General features: G+C 35.2%; 1 protein-coding gene across 1 annotated transcript in view; it reads left to right on the top strand.

Annotated features, from left to right (window-relative positions):
- NCBP1 (nuclear cap binding protein subunit 1) overlaps positions 1-22,061 on the top strand; it is a 50,785-nt gene that overhangs the window by 4,341 nt on the left and 24,383 nt on the right. Inside the window, exons 2-8 of the mRNA XM_043993557.1 lie at positions 10,874-10,959; positions 14,107-14,207; positions 14,542-14,698; positions 17,086-17,193; positions 17,789-17,910; positions 19,577-19,646; positions 21,815-22,030. Coding sequence (XP_043849492.1) covers positions 10,874-10,959; positions 14,107-14,207; positions 14,542-14,698; positions 17,086-17,193; positions 17,789-17,910; positions 19,577-19,646; positions 21,815-22,030 — 860 coding nt within the window. The remainder of the gene's footprint in view (positions 1-10,873; positions 10,960-14,106; positions 14,208-14,541; positions 14,699-17,085; positions 17,194-17,788; positions 17,911-19,576; positions 19,647-21,814; positions 22,031-22,061) is intronic.

The raw sequence follows: 22,061 nt of genomic DNA, 5'->3' as shown, positions 1-22,061 counted from the left end.
CTTCCTAGTGTTCTTAAAAACATATCATCTCGGGGCAGCTAGGTGGCGCAGTGGATAGAGTGCCGGCCCTGGATTCAGGAGTACCTGAGTTCAAATCCGGCCTCAGACACTTAACACTTACTAGCTGTGTGACCCTGGGCAAGTCACTTAACCCCAATTGCCTCACTAAAAAAAAAAAACACCAAAAAAACAAACAAACAAAAAAAAACATATCATCTCTAACATCACCAAACTTTGTTCTTAAGATTTTTTTTTTTAAACTTCTTTCTGGGGGGCGGCTAGGTGGTGCAGTGGATAAAGCACGGGCCCTGGAATCAAGAGTACCTGAGTTCAAATCCGGCCTCAGACACTTGACACTTACTAGTTGTGTGACCCTGGGCAAATCACTTAACCCCCATCGGGCCCCCCCCCCAAAAACAACTTCTTTGTGTCTCAGCCCAAGCCCAAGGTATTGTTCTTTGCTTCCTTTCCCTCTGCTATGTTTTTCATTTCACCTCAGAGTTCCCTAGAAGCTATAGCTAAAAATGCAGCTACCTCTCAGCTCTTCTTTATCCTACAATCCAGCTACAGGAAATGAGAAGTACATTTCACAGAGTTGTCCCAGCCTACCTTTTCCAGCCTTATGACTCGATATTTCTTTCCATAAACCCTGCATTTCAACTATATTGGCCTTCTTATTCTACATACATAACAGTCCATCTCCTATCATTATACTAGTTGTCTCCACTGCTTAGAATTAATTCTTTCTCCCCTTACCCCTTCTTCTTAGAATCCTTAGTCCTCTTAAGACTCAGCTTGTGTCACCTTGTGTGAAGCTGTTCTGAACCACCCTCTCCTTCATCTTCTTGTACATATTTGTTTTTCATGTGCTTGACTCAGTCTGGTCTGGTGCTTTATTTTCAGAATTGAAACAAAATGAGACACTTGTAGATTGCTGATTAGAGATGCAACTGGTAGGAGAAGAGAACACATAAGCAGGTGAGAGGGAGGTACAACGAATAGTGTGATTTGCTTAACACTATAGCATTTTAGAGATGGCCCTCATTATAGCTAGAATTTATTTAGCATAGTGCTTTAAAGTTTACCAGTGCTTTACGTGTATTGTTTTATTTGCTCCTCAGAACAATCCTGGGAAGAAAGTGCTACTATTCTCATTTATAAGAGAAGAAATTGAGGCACAGATAGATTAAGTGACATTCCCAGGGTTGCACAGCCAGTAAATGTCTGAGGCAGGATTTCAACTCAGGTCTTCCTGATCTACCTGAAAGTTTGTATTAAATGACTATAAATCATTGGGGAAAATTCTTTAAACTAATTTGGCTAATACTGTGCATGTACTGTTGTAGTTGGAATTGTATTCTCCAAGTCTTCCACATCCACATGAATACATATAATTAATAATTAATTTCTTTTTAGAGAGAACCTCTGGTTGTGCAGACTGATTGCATCTAGAGAAAACCAATTTTATACCTCTAGCTAAGTTGGCTGCCTGAATGGAAGCAAGCAGCTCAACTCCCAACATATTCCAGCAAAAAAACTTAATATAGCACCAGACCAAATTATGATAAAGAAATTCAATGAGAAACTAAAGTAAGTCATTTCATCCCCCCCAGAACTACATTAAAAAAAAATCAGTCAACAGCCCTTTGGAAAATGTAGCACTAACACAGGCAAGGAAGAAAGAAATCTCTCAGTATGATCAAAAGCCAGCCAAAGAGACCAGTAATCTTCATGGCTTATTATCTTAGAAGCAGGAAGAAAAGAGGACTCCCAGGAGAAAGGTCTGAAGTGGTACAACATGTACGGTGTGGACCTTGGAGTGGCCAGAGAAACAGTCACCGTTAACTAACCTCAGCCTGGGATACCCCAGGCCCAGGTGCTCCAAGGTCCATAGCATTCTGTCCTGAAAGTCCACAGAGGGCCCTAACAGTCCAGCATTCTGAATCTCACAGATGTAGGTCAGGACCAGAGCTAACCATCCCAAGGAAAAGAACAGCAGGGACCAAGCCTGGCTTGGGCACAAAGCTCCAATTCTGGAACTAAGGCTAGAGATAAGAGTAGATAGGAAAAGAAACCAGCTTTATAAAGAGTAGCTATTCTGGTTTATCAAAAAATCCAACTTAAAAAATAGAGCAACAGTAAGCAGAGATTCAAAAGAAAGAAACATGGGTTTTTCACAAGGACTACATGAATACCTGGAAGAAATGAAGAAAGAGAAAAAAATGAAATACAAGCTCTGATGGAAAGAATTGGTAGAATAAATAGAAAGTGGGGAAAACTTTACTGAAGTAAAAGATTATCTCAAAATTAGAGTAGCCCAAACAGAAATTAGTGACTTCCAGAAACAGCAAGAAATACTAAAACAAAATTGAAAGATTAGGTGAATAGAACATAGTGTATGCCATTTGCTATGAAAAACAGCTTAAGGAGAGAAAATGTAATAATCATCAGAGTCATTGAAAACCACAATGAGGGTGAAAGAGGAAGTCTAGATGCTTTATTTCAAGAAGTTATAAATAAAAACTGCCCAGAGCTATTAGAATCAGAGGGCAAAGTACAAATAGAAAGAAGGCACTGGTTACCTTATGAAGTAAACTCCAAAAAGGAAAGTCTCAGGAATATTATAAGCAAAATCCAGAGCTTCCAGGTCAAAGAAAAAAAAATACTTCAAGTAACCAGAAAGAGTTCAAGTATCAAGAAACCACAGTCAGGAATACATAAGACCTCACAGTTTCCACTGTAATGAGAAGTTTTAGATTAGTTTTCCAAAAAGCAAAACATAGGCTTACAAACAAGAATAGTTTACCCTGAAAAGCTGAGTATAATTATACAGATGGGGAAAAAAAGTAGACCACTAAAGAAACAGAAGACTTTCAAACATTTCTTATGAAAAGACTATAACTGAGTAGAAACTTTGAAATAAAATATGAATCCACAGAAACCTAGAAAGTTAAGTTTATTTATGCTATTGGAAAGGATATATGATGATAAAAGTGCTAACATTCTAACAGGAGGAAAAGAAAAAAGTTTGTCTCCTAGACCATAATATCTTCAAAGTGTTGGAGTTGCTTGAGATAAACAGAAGAAAAAGGAGTTGATCTGTTTTGATAGTTTCTGGAGGAGAAAGAACAGGGAGAATAAAAAATTATATTACTGTAGAAAGGAGGAAGAAGTGGGTAGAATTTACTATTTCATAATTGGGTTATGAGAACAATAAACAAACATGGGAAAAGGGATAGAGAGCAGGCCTCAAATGAACCTCATTCTTGGGTCTACCCAATGAAGGAGGGTTAAAAAAATACATTCACAAGCAGAGCCAAGATGGTAGAATAAAATCAGGAACTCGAATTCCCCTCCATACAACTGTAACATCTCAAATAGAATTGTGGAGTGGCGGAACCAACAAAAGGTAGGGAGGGGTGAAACAATTTTCCTGTCCAGGAAAACTTGGGTGGTCAGACCTAGAGCCCAGTGCAGACTGCACAGTGCAGGCTTCAAAGGCCAATCAAGAAATAGGCTGAAAAAAATGAAAGGGGAAAAATTAGGGACAGAAATAAGAGTGATGAAAGAAAATTATGAAAAGAGAGTCAACAGCTTGATTAAAAGAGGCATGAAGAAAATAGCATCTTAAAAAATAGAATTGACCAAATGGCAAAAGATCACAAAAATCCACTGAAGTGAACTTTTTTTTTTTTTTTAAGTGAGGCAATGAGGGTTAAGTGACTTGCTGAGGGTCACACAGCTAGTAAGTGTCAAGTGTCTGAGGCCAGATTTGAACTCAGGTACTCCTGAATCCAGGGCCGGTGCTCTATCCACTGTGCTTGAAGTGAACTTCTTAAAAAGCAAAATTTGCCAAATGAAGAGATTTAAAAGAAAAAAATCATTGAAGAACTCCTCAATAACTAGAATTGGGCAAATGGATGCTAATGACTTCATGAAATATCAAGAAGCAAAAAGAATGAAAAAATAGAAGAAAATTTGAAATAACCTCATTAGAAAAACAACTAACCTGGAAAAGAGATCCAGTAGAGATAATTTAAGAATTATTGGACTACCTGAAAGCCATGCTCAAAACCTATATATCATATTTCAAGAAATTATCAAGAAAAACTGCCCTGATATCCTAGAACCAGAGGATAAAATAAACTGAAAGAATCCACCAAGCACCTCCTGAAAGAGATTCCCAAAATGAAAACTCCCAGGAATATTATAGCCAAATGCCAGAGTTCTCAGGTCAAGGAGAAAAATAGCACAAGCAACCAGAAAGAAACAATCACAGTCAGAATCACAGACTTAGCAACTTTTACCTTAAAGGGTTGGAGGGCTTGGAATGTGATATTCCAGGGGGCAAAGGAACTAGAATTACCAGTAATAACCTACCAAGAAAAACTGAGTATAATCTGGGGGGTGGGGAGGCAGGTAGTGGATATTCAATAAAATAAGAGGGCTTTCAAGCATTCCTAATGAAAAGACCAGAGCTGAATAAAAAATTTGATTTTCAAATACAAGACTCAATAGAAGCATAAGAAGGTAAACAGGAAAAAGAAATCATAAGGGATTCAATAAAGTGTTTACATTCCTGCATGGAAAAATGATACTTGTAACTCCTAAAGGCTTTATTATTATTATTATTATGACAGTTAAAAGGTGAATACCTAGACAGAAGGCATGGATATAAGTTGAATATGATGGGATGATTAAAAATTAAATTAAAAGGGGAGGAAGGCAGCTAGGTGGCACAGTGGATAGAGTACCAGCCCTGGAGTCAGGAGGACCTGAGTTCAAATGTGGCCTCAGACACTTGACATTTACTAGCTGTGTGACCCTGGGCAAGTCACTTAACCCTCATTTCCCCACAAAACAAACAAACAACAGCAAAAAAAAAAAACAACAAAATTAAGAGGGGAGAAGGAAGGATGCACTGGGGAAAGGGAAAAGTTGGATGGGGTAAATTATCTCACAAAAGGTGCAGAAGGAAGGGCTTTTACAATGGAGGGGAAAATGGGTGGGGGAAACACTTGAAGTTCACTCTCATCAGAATTGGTTCAGAGAGACAATAACATGCACACTCAGTTGGGTATAGAAATCTTATCTCTTCCTGGTGTGAAGGAGATTAAAAATTGGGGGGCAGGTGATAGGAGGGCAGATTTGGGGATATTGAGGGCAGAAGCAAAACAGACTATTGAAAAGGGATATGGTAGAAGGAGAGAATGATATATGGGGAATAATAGGATGGAAGGAAATACGGGTAATCATAACTATGAGTGAATGGGATGAGCTCACTCACAAAATGGAAGTGGATTAAAAACTAGAATCTGCCGATGTTGTTTACAAGAAACACTTGAAACAGAGAGTCAGAGTAAAAAAGGGACTGTAGGATAATCTGTTATGCTTCAAGTGATGTTAAAAGTAAAACAAAAAACAAAAACAGCTTTTGTAGTTATACTTTCAAACAAAATAAGAGCAAAAATAGATCTAATGCAAATATAAGCAGAAGAATTACATTCTGCTGAAAAGTACCATTGACAACAAAGTAATATCAGTACTAAATATATATGTAACAAATGGTATAGCACTAAATTCTTAAAGGAAAAGTTAAATGAATTATAGGATTAGAAATAGATAGTAAAACTATAATAGTGGGATACCTCAACTTTCACCTTTCAGAACTGACCACAAAATAAACAAAAATGAAGTTAAGGAGATGAATTAGAATTTTAGAAAAGTTAGATATAATAGACATCTGGAGAAAATTGAATGGAGATAAAAAAGAATATACCTTTTTTTCCCCTCCACAGTACTTGGCACCTACACAAAAATTGACCATGTATTAGGGCATAGAAACCTAACAGCCAAATGTAGAATGGCAGAAATATTAAATGCATCCTTTTCAGATCACAATGCAATTAAGACTTGTAGTAAAGGGCTATGGAAACATTAAAAATTAATTGGAAATGAAATAACATACTCATAAAGAATGAGTGAGTTAAAGAACAAATCACAGAAAAAAATCAGTAATTTAATTGAAGAGAATGACAACAGTGAGACAAAATACCAAAAGTTAGGGGATACAGCCAAGGTAGGACTTAGAAGAAAAATTATATTTCTAAACTCTATCATCAATAAAATCGAGAAAAAGCAGATCAATGAATTGGACATGCAACTAAAAAAAAAACAACTAGAAAAAGAACAAAATAAAAATTCCCAGTTAAGCGTCCAATTGAAAATCAAAGGAGAGACTAATAAAATTGGAAAACCATTGAACTAATAAATAAAATTAGGAGCTGGTTTTATAGGCAGGAAACAAAATAGATTAAACTATTGGTTAATTTGATTTAAAAAAAAAAGGAAAACCAAATTACCAATATTAAAAATTAAAAGAATGAATGAATTCACAACCAGTGAAGAGGAAATTAAAGCAGTTATCAGGAGCTGTTTTGTCCAATTATATGCCAACAAATTTGACAATGTAAATTAAATCAATGAATATTTACAACAATATAAATTGCCCATATTAACAGAAGATGAAGAAATAGAATAACCCTATCTTAGGAAAAGAAATTGAACAAACTATCAATGAACTCCTTAAGAAAAATTCCCCAGGACCAGATGGATTCAAGAGTGAATTCTACCAAACATTTAAAGAACAATTCTAATATGATATAAACTATTTGGAAAAATAGGCAAAGAAGGAGCCCTACTCCTTTTAGGACATAAATATGGTGCTGATGCCTAAGCTAGGAAGAGCAAAAACAGAGAAAGAAAACTAGAACAATTTCCGTAATAAATATGGATGCAAAGATTTTAAATAAAATATCAGTGAGGAGGTTACAGCAGTGTATCATTCCACTATGAACAAGTGGAATTTATACCAGGAATGCAAAACTGGTTCAATATTAGGGAAACTATTAGCATAATTCATATCAATAACTTAATGAAATATAACTCATTCCTATTAAGAACTCTGGAAATCATAGGAATAAATTAAGCTTTCCTTAAAATGATAAGTAGCATCCATCTAAAACTATCAGTACTCATCTGTAATGGAGATAAGCTCAGTAAGATCAGGGGTGAAGCAAGGATGCCCATTTTAACCACTAATATTAAATATTGTACTAGAAATGCTGGCTATAGCAATAAGGAGAAAAAGAAATTAACAAATTAGAATAGTCAGTGAAGAAATAAAACTATCCCCTTGCAGATGATATGATAGTATACTTAGAGAAGCTTAGAGAATCAATTTAAAAACTAGTTGAAATAATTAACTTCAGAAAAGTTGAAGGATATAAAATAAACCCACAGCATTTCTGTATATCACTGGCAAAGTCCAGCAGCAAGAGATTGAAAGAGAAATTCCATTTAAAATAACTATACACAATATAAAATACTTGGTAGTCTACCTGTAAAAACAAACTCAGGAACTACATGAACACAATTACAAAATACTTCACACAAATAAGGTCAGATCTAAACAATTGGAGAAATAATAATTGGTTGGGCCAAGCCAGTATAATAACTTGTTCAATGCCATTCCAATCAAACTATCAAAAGATTATTTTTATAGAGCTAGAAAAAATAACAAAATTCATTTGGAAGAACAAAAGGTCAGGTGAATCAATGAAAAAAAAATGTGAAGGAAGGTGACCTAGTTGTACCAAGATCTCAAACTATTACAAAGCAGTAATCAAAACAATCTGGTACTGGTGAAGAAATAGAGTGATGGACCAATGGAATAGATTAGGTTCCCAATACACAGTAGTAAATGACCATAGTAATCTAGTGCCAAGATTAGAAGGAAAGCAGAGAACTAGGGAATAAATTTTACATTAAGTTTCTTTGATAAAGGCCTTATTTCTCAAATGTAGAGAGAACTGAGTCAAATATACAAGTCAGTCTACAGTTGATAAATAACAGAAGAAATCAAAACTATAGTTCTGTGAAAAAATGCTCTAAATCACTATTGATTAGAGAAATGCACATTAAATTAACCCTCAAACCTCATACCTAACAGATTGGTTAATATGACAAAGGGAAAAATTGGGACACTAATGCATTGTTGGTGGGGTTGTGAACTTCCAGCCCTTCTGGAGAGCAATTTGGAACTATGCCCAAAGGACAGTCAAACGGTGCACACCCTTTGACCCAGTGATACCACTACCAGATCTGTATCCCAGAGAGATTTAAAAAAAAAAAAAAAGTAAAAGGACCTATATGTGCAAAAAATTTATAGCATTTTTTTTTTTTTGCTGGTGGCAAGGAGTTGGAAATCAAAGGGATGCCCATTAATTGGGGAATGGCTGAACAAGTTGTGGTCTATGATTGTGATGGAATATTATTATGCTATAAGAAATGATGTGCTGGGTGCTTTGAGAAAAACCTGAAAAGATTGAACTGATCTAAATTGAAGTGAGCAGACAGAGCCAGGAGAATATTGTACACAGTAATAGCAATATTATACAATGCTCACTTGTGAATGACTTAGCTATTCCCAGCAATACAATGATCCCAAAGTTTCATAGACCTTAAAATGAAAAGTACTGTCCACCTCCAGAGAAAAAAATGATAGAATATGAATGCAAATGGAAACATACTTTTTTTACTTTATTTTTCTTGTAGTTTTTTTCCCCATGGTTTTTGGTTTGGATTGGGTTTTGGAGTTTTGGGGTTTTTTTTTTGTTGTTTGGGGTGGGGTTTTTTTGGTTTTGTTTTGGTCTGTTTTCTTTTACAGAAAGCTAAAATGGAAATGTTTTGCATGACTGCACATCTACAGAGTGGGTCAGAAGTCACAGAGTTACGAAGGGGTTTCAATATTTAATAACTCCTTTATTTTTTGTTTTTAATTTATAATACCATAGGATAATAATATAGTATATATAGGAAATAAATGTGTGTTTGTGTATATGAAATAAAGAAATGGTGATTTTCAAAAATTTATTAAAATATCAGACCTCTCAGTGACTTTTGGCCCACCCTGTATAATCTATATTAAATTGCTTGCCAACTCAACAGGAAAAGAGAATAGAGATATAAAAGGGGAGGGTAGTAAAGGGAGGGTGGGGTTAGTGTAGAAGTACTTCAAACTCATCAGGGAGAGAGATGGGGAAATGAAAGGGGAGCAGATAGTTAAGAAAGGATAATATCGGTGAGTGGATGATCACCCCCCCCCCAAAAAAAAATTGGCTTCAGAGAGTAGATCCTGAAGGGAGGACTAAAAGGAAAAGAAAAGAATAGAAGTAAAGGAATGCCCCTTAATTGGAGAATAGCTAAACAAATTAGGACCTATAAATATATTTCAAATGTGTATGAAAATATGTTTTCAGAGAATCTTGGGGAAACTTGTGTGAAGTGGGCAGAATCAGGAGAACAATTTATACAATAACAATAGCATTGTAAAAAAAAAAAAACTGAAAAATCTAAACTGTGACAATAACAAGCATGACTCCAGAAGACCTTTGATAAAACATGTTCCCACCTCCTCACACAGAGATGAAATCAAAGTGCAGAAAGACATACATATATACACATGTATTTGTGTGTGTGTCTCTGTGTGTGTATATATATATATGTGTGTGTGTGTGTACACATACATATACACACCCATATATAGTGACTGTGGATTTGTTTTGCTTAACTTTCCTTATTTGTTACAAGGGGGTTTTATTTTGTTTGTAATGTGGAGAGAGAGTTAGCAATGGTAATGCAAAAACAAAAAGAAAGTTAAAAATCATTGAAACTTTTGGGGGGGGGATTAGGCAGTTGGGGTTAAGTGACTTGTCCAGTGTCACACAGCTAGTAAGTGTCAAGTGTCTGAGGCTGAATTTGAACCCAGGTCCTCCTGACTTCAGGGCCAGTGCTCTATCCACTGCACCACCTAGCTGCCCCATGAAACTTTTTTTTAAATGTAGACAACAAGTTCAGAAAGAAGTATAGACAAGCAGAGTGATTTTGAAAGTAATGTGATATACATTCCATAATTCTTTTTTAATGCAAGTTTTGTGGAGTAGAGATTTTCATATACAACCCTCTTTGTGTTCTACTTTTTATATGGAATTGCTCACTTTTTTTTGGTTTTAAGTTTTCAGAATAAAAAAGTTTTCAGAATAAAAAAAAATGTCAATTGTTACTTATAAATATACACCAGCAGGTTCTCCTGGATCCTACTGAGGATTTTCATTGTCAATACACATGATCTTAAATGGTATTACAAGATCATCAACACTATATAGTCGGGTTTTAGATAGTCAACCACTATTTGTATTATATGCATTGTAGCATGATTTGTCACATCTAGGCTTCTGTAGGCAGTAGAGTATCTGTATCCTGTGTTGACAGGTGGTAGACAAGGGTGACAACAGGCTCAGTGATTGATTATCAGAAATACTTTAGCCACACATTGGAATGAAATATGAATCATTGCAACATAGCTATAAGCTAATGGGAAATCAAAATAAGACCTAAAAGATAGAGTTGGTTTGTAAGACTTGAGAATAATGATTTTTTTTTTAAAGTAAGACCAGGAAGCAGGGGCATATCATTACTATAGGATAAACTACTTTGTGTGAGTAATGTGAAACTAATTTCCATCTTTCTAGCTTTGCTGAAAAAAAGTAATCCTTGTCAGCAGCATTATCTTCTTTTATTTTTATTTTAAAAACTTTTTTCAGCATTATCTTAAAAGACAAAATTCGGTGAAGTCAGTAGCCATTCAAATCTCGGCATTATTTTGCAAAATCAAAAAGTTATAGCTACAGTTGCTTAGGAAATCAGAGTAGTGGTACAAATTTAAGCCTACAAAACATGTTCTTTTTTTTTTTTTAAATAGTCTTTTTAGCATGTAACATGTTCATCTTGATTTTCTTTAATATTGAAACAGAACAACCTCACAAAAGGAAGAAGACCTTGCAATCGATTGAAATTGAAGATCGAATAGAATCACTAATATGCAGAGTAGGAGAAAAGGTATGAACTATTATAGATAAATGTCAAGGCTTTTTTAGTGACCATATATTGAATAATCTGAATCTTAGGAGCTTGATCATTATATACCTGAATTTCTTGGATAAAACTGTATCATCCTATCTTACTAAGTACTGTATTTTTACAAAGATTGTTTTACATATTGAAATGCTTTATTTTGGATGCACATAAAAGAGAGTTGGGTTTTTTTTGTTTTTTATTTTGTTTTTTAATGTTCTTAGTTAAAAGCATTTAGATAATATGTACAAGCTCTATGCAAAACGGTGGAAATACAAAGCTAATTAAGCTATAGTATCTGTCATCACAGAGTTTATAATCTGGGTAAGGGGATATAACAAACAAATAAGAAATAATTATGTAATGTTTAATAGCACTAAGAGTACAGAATATGGTAAAAAGGGTAAGAAAGGTACAAAGTACACATAAGCAAGCAAGTCTTCATTGAAGAAGGACTCTGGTACAGGGCCATAAAGGATGGATAGCATTTTAATTAGCAGAGGTAGATGGGGAGAGAAGGGGTAGCCAGATGTGCATAAGATTATGAATAAAGGAGTAAAGGTACTGGATTATATGGGGGACAACAAATACAATTTAGCTGGAAAATAACATCTATGGAGAATCTGTGAGATAAGGCAGGAAAAGTAGGGAGGCACCAGATTGTCGAGTGCTTTGAATTCTGAATTAGAGGTTCAGCTTAATTCATTAGGAAGTAGAGAAGCATTGAAGAGTTTAGATCACCAAAGAGTTTAATCAGATTTTTTTTTCTTCTGGTTGTTGTATGAAGATGGTTAGAAATGGGAAAAACTAGAAGTCAAGAGATAAGTTAAATGTCTTTTGCAATATGCAAGGCTAGTGGTAATGAAAGCCTATACTAGAACATTTGGAGTAGAAAGGAAGAAATGGATGTGAAAGGCCTTGCCGAGGTAAATATAAGCAATCAAGAATGAAGAACTTAGAATAACACGTTTTGGATATGGTAACAGTTAAGAAAGTCAGTTAAATCTTGTCTAAAGTTATCCTACTAGTAAATGCCTAAGCCAAAATTTCCCGGACTGCCCATTTATTGTTTTTCTGCACTTCATTCTACTGCTTCTCCTCTGTTGTTTATAATTCCATCAGGTCATATGTTGCTAAAGAGCAATGCCTGTCTTTATATTTATTCTGTACTTAGCCTGCCTTGCTACTCTGTACTTTGAAATTTTTTTCATGGTTATTGTGAGGAAAATAATTAACATTGATCTTTACTAAATGGGTTATGTGTGCTTAAAATATCCATGGCCTTAGACCCAGATATTCCATATAGCCATACACTTCAAGAATGTCAGTGTTAAAAAAAGAAGAAAGCAAGCCTCTATATACACTGTGAGAAAATAATAATTAATAATGGATTTCTTGGGGGTGTGAGATTAAAATTGGATATTAGATCATAAATCTCCCCTACTTATCCTTTCCCTTAATTTATCTCCCAGACTAGTAAATGGAAGAAGCTTCTGGTTTTCTAGTTAGAGCTTTTATTGTATGGTAGTCACAAGGTGATGTTGATTAGAAGGATAGGAAAGTAGAAATACAATACAAATCGTCTTAAGTCTAGGCTTAGTCTATATTCCGTATAAAACTCACCAAAACCCAAGGCCACCTTTGGGGAGAGAGACCGAGTCAAGTGCGTGCTGTTAACCGAGAGTTGGGCCGAGTCGAACTCCAGTCCGCGTCTGTCTGTGCAGCGCAGCCAGGAGACCAGCGGAGCAGGAAAAAAGGCCCCACTTCCGTTCTCTCCTTGCCTTTTAAGCTCACACCCCGGAAGTCGAGTGCTCAGCAGGCAATCTGGCCTGCATCGCAGGCGGACTGGTGTGCATAGCTCATGCTGTTGGTCTCCTCCCCAAAAGGGTGGTCCTAAAAAAAAAACTGGCTTCTCTCCATTATCTAACCAACTGTTAAAACTTTTTACCACAGGAGTACTCAGAGATTGCTTTCTTAGTCCTTTCTTCTCTCCCCACCAAGTCCAGTTCTCCTTGATCCTGGATAAACCCAAGGGAACAAAAGAAATGAAGATAGATTCTTTTGTCTAGCTCTGTGAAGGACTGATGGGATTAAACCACAATTAGATAATCGTACTTTTCCCTGATATCATCTGTAGAGTTCATTTTAATGTAGTTCAAGTCATGTCAACCTATGGAATTGAATGATGCTAACCAATTAACTTTGGTCAGTGTATAAATGATCCCTCTCTATTAAAAGAAGATGCCATTAGAGTCTTTTCTTTTTGGGTTTTATAGGTCTTCTGGGTCTTCTAGGTCTTCTAACCTCTCTTAGGTCTCCTTGAGACTGTGTGCTGTCTTTCTGGGAGACAACATGGGCCTTTTGGGGCTTTTCTCCTGCTCGAGCTAACTGGCACACTGAAGCTCTCTCCCTGCTTTCTCTACCATGTGGCCTGAGACCATGAGAAGTTAGGGAGGCATGTGGTCAATCCTTTACTGGTATAAAATATTAATATGTAAATGCTTTCCCAAAACTCTGGTCTATAGCTATAGTAAAAATACAACACTCAGGTATTTATAGTGACACTTTCTGTGGTAGCCAAGAACTAGAAGCTAAGTAGACTCTTATCAACTAGAGGATATGTCTAAACAAGCTGTAGTACATGAATGTAATAGGATATTATTTATGTTATAAGACATAAGTATGATAAAGTCAAACATGGGAAGACATAGAAATCGATAGAGTTGAGTAGAATGACTATAACAATATAAATAGAAATAATAATAGCAACAAAAGAGTTAAAACAGAATGCTATGAAATTATAATGACCAAGTGTAGCCCCAAAGAAGAGATATGAGATAGTATCTTATTTTTTAAAGAGAGATGGGTTATTAATGGCATGGAACATTATAGATAATACCAAACTTTGTCAATATGTTTATTATGAAGGTATTATGTTTTATTTGGGGGGGGGGGAGTTCCTCTTTGTTATAAGAAGATGGCTTTCAGGGAGAGAGAAGTAATAGGTTGCATTGGAAATGTCTGTAATATAAAAACAAATATATCAATGAATATTTATTTTTCAAAATTGATTTATCATGGAGGAATAATGCCATCTTTCCTTAACACAAGTTTAATTTGTTCTCCCTTTAGAGTACTTTCTCATTGGAAAGCAACCTAGAAGGCTTAGCTGGTGTTTTGGAGGCTGATCTTCCCAATTACAAGAGCAAGATCCTAAGAATTCTTTGTACAGTGTATGTATGCAAAGGGTGTATGGTTTTGAACAATAATATTTTACCTGCCATGAAAATGCTTTTAAAGCATATTTGTGATTCCAATAGGCAATCACAACATCAAGGGGACTGCTTAACAGCCCTTAACAATGGTAAAATTTTTATAATGCTTTAGTTGTAAAATATGGAGCATATTTTATTAAAAACAAAATCATAATAGTTTTGAGTACAAAATATAAAAACCTTATAAGCCGTTACTCTTTTTAGAAAAATTTTTAAACACTTAGAATTAATTTCTTATATTGTATGTATGTCAGATCATGAATATGAACATATATTTGGTTTTTTACCTCAGTGCACGTCTGTTTCCTTTGAAATTGACGGTTTATACGACATTAGTTGGACTCCTTAATGCCCGAAATTACAACTTTGGTGGGGAATTTGTAGAAGCCATGATTCGTCAACTTAAAGAATCTTTAAAAGCAAACAACTACGATGAAGCTGTGATTTTGGTATGTCTGGTTTTGATTTGGTTATGTTTTTCAGAGTTTGGGTGATAGAGGAGAAAGACTGAAAAATGTAGGTAGAAAGATATTTTGTTTTTTCTTTTAATTTTCTTTTTTGACTTGTAATCCTTCATTTCACATTAAACCTCACATTTGCCATGGTTAAATATTTCCCTTTATGGTTGTATTGAATAGCTTTCTACTGGAAACATTATTGCAGTTCCCTAAACAAATTCAGAACCTTCTCTTGAAAGGAATAAGATTTCAAAGGAATTGTAGAGAAGAGATTTTTCCTTATAATTGAAATTCTTTTCTTCATTGACTGCACTATACCTAAGAAATTTTATTGCAAGCCTGTGCTTTTCCTTAAGCCTCCTGGAAAATCTCATCTTTTTTAATGGGAAGTTACTCTCACATATCTGAGATCACATCTTTGTGGATATTCCCAGTGTTGCAGATTACAATCTGTCCATATCTTCTCATTCTGTGTGAGACTCTGATACATAGATTTAGAGCCAAAAAAGAACCTTTGATGTCGATGTTCTTTGTAGTCCAACCCCACTGTTTTACAAGTGAAGAAACATAGCTGCAGAGTGTTTAAATAATTTCCTCAAGATTATATGTATGGTAAATTGTCTCAGCCACTTTGGATTTGATTTTGTTCAGGCCTTCCTCCAAAGGTTGTGCATCTAACAAGTTGAACCATTGTTCTTGTTTCTTAAGATTTATTTTTATATGATTTTGTAATCTGTTTTTCACAGTCCACGCTTATTTCCCCCCTCTGTCTTCCCTCAATTGAACAACAACAATAACAACAATGAAACCTTACTATAAATGTGCATGGATCATCAAAACAAATAACCACATTGGCCATGACTGAAAATGTTTGTCTCTCTTTATTTTTCATCATCACTGACCTCAGATGAGTAGTATATTTCATTTTCAGAGTACTTGTCTTATGGTTTATCATTAAATTGATCAGAGTTCTATGGTCTTTCAGAGTTGTTTTTCTCTATAATAATTATTATCAGTATATAAATTGTTCTCCTAGTTATTATACTCCCTTTGCTCTCCATGAGATCATAGATGTCTTCCTTATTTCTCTTGAAACTGTCCATTTTTAAAATTTCTTATGGCATAATATTCCATTATATTCATAAACCAAAGTTCATTTAGATATCCCTGATAAGAAGACACCCTTTGATTTCTAACTTTTGGCTACCATGAAAAACACTGCTATAAACGTTTATACATATTGGTACTTTTCCTTTCTTTTATCTCATGACATTTAGACCTGGTAGTGGTATAGCTTCATCAAAGAGTGTACAATTTAGTATCTTTAGGGGCTTTTGGAACTTCCAGACTATGTTCCAGAAGAGTTGGACCAGTTCACAGCTCCATTAGCATACCTGTTTCACTGAATGATTACTGCTTTGTAATTCAGTTTGAGATCTTAATTGATAGACTTTTTCTTGCTTCCTACCTTTTCCCCCCACTATTACTCTTGAGATTCTTAACCTTTTGTTCCTCCATGTGAACTTATTATTTTTTCTAATTCTGTAAAATATTTATTTGGTAGTTTGGTGCAGCACTATATAAGTAAAATAGATGTTATAATTTTTTTTATTATATTGGTTTCACCTACCAAAAGCAATTAATATTTCTCTTGTTATTTAGGTCCGTCTTTACCTCCATAAAATACTTTGTAGTGTTTTACAGTTGGATTCATATAATTCCTGGGTGCACCTTGAAAAATTGACTCACAAGTATTTCAGAGCTTCTATAATTATTTTGAATTAGAATCTGATTTTTAGCTCTTACTGCTTGGTTTTGTTGGTTCCTGATGTTTTTGTGTAGATTTATTTTATATCCTAGTTTTGCTGAACTTGTTTCATTTCTTTTTGTCTAAGGTTTTCTAAGTAAATTACATAATCTGCAAAAAGTATTTACTCTTTGCTTATGCTGATTCCTTCCATTTTTCTTTCTTGTCTTTATTACTACAGATAGTATTTCTAGCACCAATTTAAATAGTAATAGCCATAGGCATCTTTGTTGATCTTATTAGGTTTCTAACTTTCCTTATTTACATATATGATTTGATTGGATTTAGATAGATAAATTTTATTTGATATACCAAGGAAGGTCTGTTATAATTTATAGGTTTGTTAATAGAGACAAGAACTGATTTTGTCAAAAATCCTTCTCAGCTTCTGTTGACATGGTCATATGCTTTTTATAATATTATTAAACCAATATAACTTATTTATAGTCTTCTTTATACTAAACCAACTATGTATTCCTGGCATAAACCCAAAGAAATCAGAATATATAATCTTTATAATATTGTTATAGACTATTTGCTAATATGTACATTTATATTTTTTTGCTGACAGGTCCATTTTTTATCAGATCTTGTGAATTGTCATGTAATAGCTGCTCCATCAATGGTCGCCATGTTTGAAAACTTTGTAAGTGTAACTCAGGAAGAGGATGTACCTCAGGTAAGAGGAGTACTTAATATTTTAACATAAAACTTTCCTTATATTCTTGTTTCCTTCTCACAACAAACCATAGTGGTGTGCTAGAAAAAGCGCTGAAATTGGAATACTAAGAAATGGGTTTTGGCTGGAACAGGAATCCTAGGTTCTGATTCCAAATCAAATCTCTTTTCTGTCACAGCAGGAATGTTTGTTATATGCTGAAGATTTCTCCTATGTATCTTAATCATTGAATATCATGTTACTCTATAGAAAATAGCCTTACATTTTCTTATTTTTGCATTTATTGTTTGCTCCAAGTAGAGTGTTAGCTCCTTTAAGGCAACAGCTGTTTCATTGTCTTTTTCTCCCCACCATGTGGCACATAGCAAATACTTTTTGAAATGAATTGAAATTGAGAAATCTTTGTGTATTTTAGAGTCTTGATTTGAATTAGAAATCAGAAATGCATAACTGGTATTTCCGAAAATCCTTTGGATTGGTCATGTTACCTTCTTGGGCCCTGGGCAATCTCCATTTAGGATTCTTTTATGAGAAAAATTAAAAGGAGATTTTAGAAGCCCATTGTGAAACACTTTTTTTTCCCCCTTTACCATAGGTACGACGTGATTGGTATGTGTTTGCATTTCTGTCATCTTTGCCCTGGGTTGGAAAGGAGTTATATGAAAAAAAAGATGCAGAGATGGATCGTATCTTTTCTACTGTTGAAAGCTATCTTAAGTAAGAATACAGCCAACACTAGTCTTTCTTGTTAAGGAGATTTTTTTGTTTGGGGTTTGGTTGTTTGTTATTTTCCTAATTTCCTGGTGTGATACACTAATTTTTTAATTTAACATTTTTAAATTTCGCAACTTGTTTGGTTTCTCAAAAGGAGGGGTTCAGTTAAAAAAAAGAGAAGAGAGTTTAAAGTAAACAAAGAGCTGCCATCGCACTCATTTTGGAAGTGCCTTACTAGTACGAAAGTTATTTTAACTAGAACATTTCATTTTTCCAAGCATCTCCTTAAAAACCTTGCCTTTTTTTAAGTTCATACATCTTCCACAGAATCACAGAATATTAAAACACTACATTAGAGGTCACCTAGTCCAGCCTCATTTCACAGGTAAATAAACTCAGGCCCAGAAATATGAAATACCCAGATTCCCACAGTAGCAAGTGGCACATTTCTGGTCCATGTGCAGTGATCTTTCAAGTCTGATTTTCATGACCTATTTTTTATATCATGACCCATGTCTTATAATCCTCACAAATGCATAAATGATTGATTGAATTCCTTAGGGAGAGAGACCTAAATTGTAGGCTGGGATCTGAAATTATAGGATGCTCTAGGGAAAATTTTTGCTGTGAGTTAGGCTTTCCCATTTTTCTTTTAAACTGTATATAGCATTAGGTTCATGGGCCTAAGCAGGAAGGAAGAATATGGAACATTTATGTTATTCTGCAATCTGTACTCCCTCTTGGGTTGTTGAGTGGGGTGGAAAGATTAGGAAGAATGGAGAAAATGAGAAGCACCTATAACATTTTTCAGAGTTCTGTTCAACAATGCAACAAGATATAATCTGAAGAACACTGCATTGATAACCTTGGGAATGAACCTATAGCCTTGTTATTCTGGGAGCCTCTAGCTAATGGCAGGTTTTCCTTTCCTGGAGGTACTAGAAGCAAGGTTAGAGTGAAGGCTTGGGACCAGCTTGATTTTAGACAGGCACAAGCTTGGCCCAAGACTGTACAGGAGGGGCAGCTAGGTGGCGCAGTGGATAGAGCACTGGCCCTGGATTCAGGAGCACCTGAGTTCAAATCCGGCCTCAGACACTTGACACTTACTAGCTGTGTGACCCTGGGCAAGTCACTTAACCCCAATTGCCTTACCAAAAAAAAAAAAAAAAGACTGTACAGGAAAGTGGTGGTAGAGGAATGTACACCTTCCCTTTTCCCTCTCAGGGCCATCTCTCCCAGTGTATTTATTTGGTCTAAGCCAAATAAAAGTCATACTAGGTTGTCTATGATGAAGCACTTCTTGAACAATTATACTGAAACTTCAGTTGGTTTGAGATTTAACTTTTTCTTTTATTTCATTTTGACATGAAATATATATGACTGGTTGGCTGTTGTACAGCATGATTATTAATAAGCTTAAATTATTCCTATATTTGATGATATCAGAAGAATGTTCTTAAATTGCTTGTTTACTATTTTCTGGTACTAGTGGGAATGGATAAATTGTAATAGATACTTTACCTTTTACTAAGATCTGGTCATTCTGCTAGGAATAAGGTATTAGAAGAAATATAAGAGTTTTGTGGAAGATTGTGTTTGTTAGTATTTAAGTTACCCTTCTTGAATGGGTTAATTTTAATGATTATCCATTTTTGATTTGTATTTTTAGAAGACGTCAAAAAACTCATGTTCCATTGTTACAAGTGTGGACTGCTGATAAACCACATCCACAAGAAGAGGTAAATTTAATTTCATTCACTTTTAAATAAAGGAATGGTCAGTTGAGTATTAGTTTTGTGTATTAGAAAAAGTGCTATGCTATGATTCACCATTTGGTTCTAGTGCTGGCCTTGCCACTTAAAGTCAGTGTGAGCTTTGGCAACTCACCGAAGCTTTGAGCCATTTATAAAATGAGGGAGTCAAACTAGATAATCTCTAAGATCACTTCCAACACTCCATCTTTAACATGATATATTGGATAGAATGCTATCTTGGATTCAAGATGACTTATTTTGAATCCTACTTCTTCATCTATAAAATGGGAATTGTTGTGCCTCTCTGGATTGTTGTAAAACTGAAATTAGATAATATATAATTAGAATATTAGATTAAAATTAGATAAAGATTAGTACCTCCTTTAGACCAATTCCAGAAGCCTTTAGCTTAAATTTACATTTTAAGTTATCAAGGAGTTGCAGTTTTTGTCAGTGTAGGAAGTTCCCACACCTGTGAAATCCCAGACCTCTCAATGACATAAAATTGCAAAGCCTCCCTTGAAGGCCTCTGCCTTGCATAGAATTTATCCCTTGGTTAGTTCTCAAAGGCTGTGACCATAACACAGTTCTCTGATAGCCTTACCAAACTGCTATGGCTTGAGAGTAAGAGCAAGGTGATGAACTACAGTTAGACCTTGCCATCTCTTTGCAAGCTCCTGACTATTTTAGAGCTAGAAAAGATCTCAGGCTCATTGCATGCAGCCCCTCATTTACATAGGAGGAAGTTCTTACTGTGGCTTCACATTCTTTATTTTATTGGACTGTGTACAAATGCTTAGCTTGATGTCCAAGGCCCTCCAATAATGATGTGGAACCATAGACCTTCAGAACTGGAAGGGACCTTACAGATCATTTCGTTCCACTCCCACATTTTACACATGAGCAGATACGCATCTGTAGTGATGTGGATGTGGGCAGGTAGCTGTTTGCAGACATGTTTGCTCTAAAATCTTGCTGTGGTGACTTTGTTCACATGTCTAGAGTCCATCTTGTTCTCTAGTGGAATTTTTGACTGTTGCTTCAAATGCCCCTTGCAAAGCCAAACTAGTTTCTTTCTTGGCAATAGGTATCCTGTTCACTTCCACCTCCATGTATCTTCATTGTTTTCATCTCTCTCCACTGATTTAAAATTTACTCTAAACAAGGCATGGCCTTGAGGCAACATTGTCTGTGTCTAGAGGAAATAGCACTGGGTTTGTATTTAGAAGACTTCTGAATTTTAGTCCCAGCTGTGTTGTAGCTGTGTGACCCTGGGCAAGTTAACTTGTCTGGTCTCCTGGTTCTTCATAAAATGGGGTCAAAATCTGTTTTGCCTGCCTGCCTTACTGAGTCGGTATGAGGGTCAAATGAGATAATATAGTAATATTATATATTAGAATACTTTATAAACTATAAATCTGTAGAAATGAGGCATTATTATTAATTCCCATCTCAACTCTTGCCTTTCATGATGAATTATAAAATTACCTGTCACTTAATGCACGTATGGCCTTGTGTAGTTTACTAAATGTTTCATGTGTGTCTTTTGTTTCTGAAAGAAACCATGCTCCCTCAGGGTTCAGTCTAGTTACAGACACAGATATATATATGTCCTCATATAATTGAAATAAACATTTTGCTGTCTAGCATTCATATGTAAGAGAATTTGTATCATAATTTAGATTTCAGGTAGTGAAACTCAAGGGTGTGTGTGTGCATGTGTGTATGTGTGCATAATTCTTTCAGAATGGTTATTGATATCTTTGGAGGTTAAAAGCATTTTTTTCCACATTACCAAAGTTTTGCCTTGTATCCCTTTCCCTCCCACCTCTTAGAGAGCCACCCCATATTACAGATAACATTTTTTAAAAAAGAGGAAAAAATCAACAAAACTGATTGATCAAAACAAACAAACAAACAAAAACCTGATTGATCCTTTGAAAGTATCTAAAGATATGTTCTGTGTATCACAGCCATGGACCTTCCAGCTTTACAAAGGAATGGAGTGGGATGTGTTCTCATATCTCTTCTTTAGAGCCCTACCTGTTCTTTGTAATTTTGTAACATTCATTTTGATTGTTTTGTACTAGTTCTTTCCATTTATGTTAATGTAGTTACTTGGGGTTAATTTTTAAATCATCTTTTATCTTTAGTATTTAGACTGCCTTTGGGCCCAGATTCAGAAATTAAAAAAAGATCGCTGGCAGGAACGGCACATCCTGAGACCATACCTTGCTTTTGACAGCATTCTTTGTGAAGCCTTGCAGCACAATCTGCCTCCTTTTACACCACCACCTCACACAGAGGACTCAGTGTACCCAATGCCAAGGGTCATCTTTAGGATGTTTGATTACACAGATGATCCTGAGGTAGGTGACACACAGCATTTTATGAAATAAA

The sequence above is a fragment of the Dromiciops gliroides genome, chromosome 1 (assembly GCF_019393635.1).
Source record: "Dromiciops gliroides isolate mDroGli1 chromosome 1, mDroGli1.pri, whole genome shotgun sequence".
NCBI lineage: Eukaryota > Metazoa > Chordata > Mammalia > Microbiotheria > Microbiotheriidae > Dromiciops > Dromiciops gliroides.
This window is presented reverse-complemented; position numbering and strand designations above follow the sequence as displayed.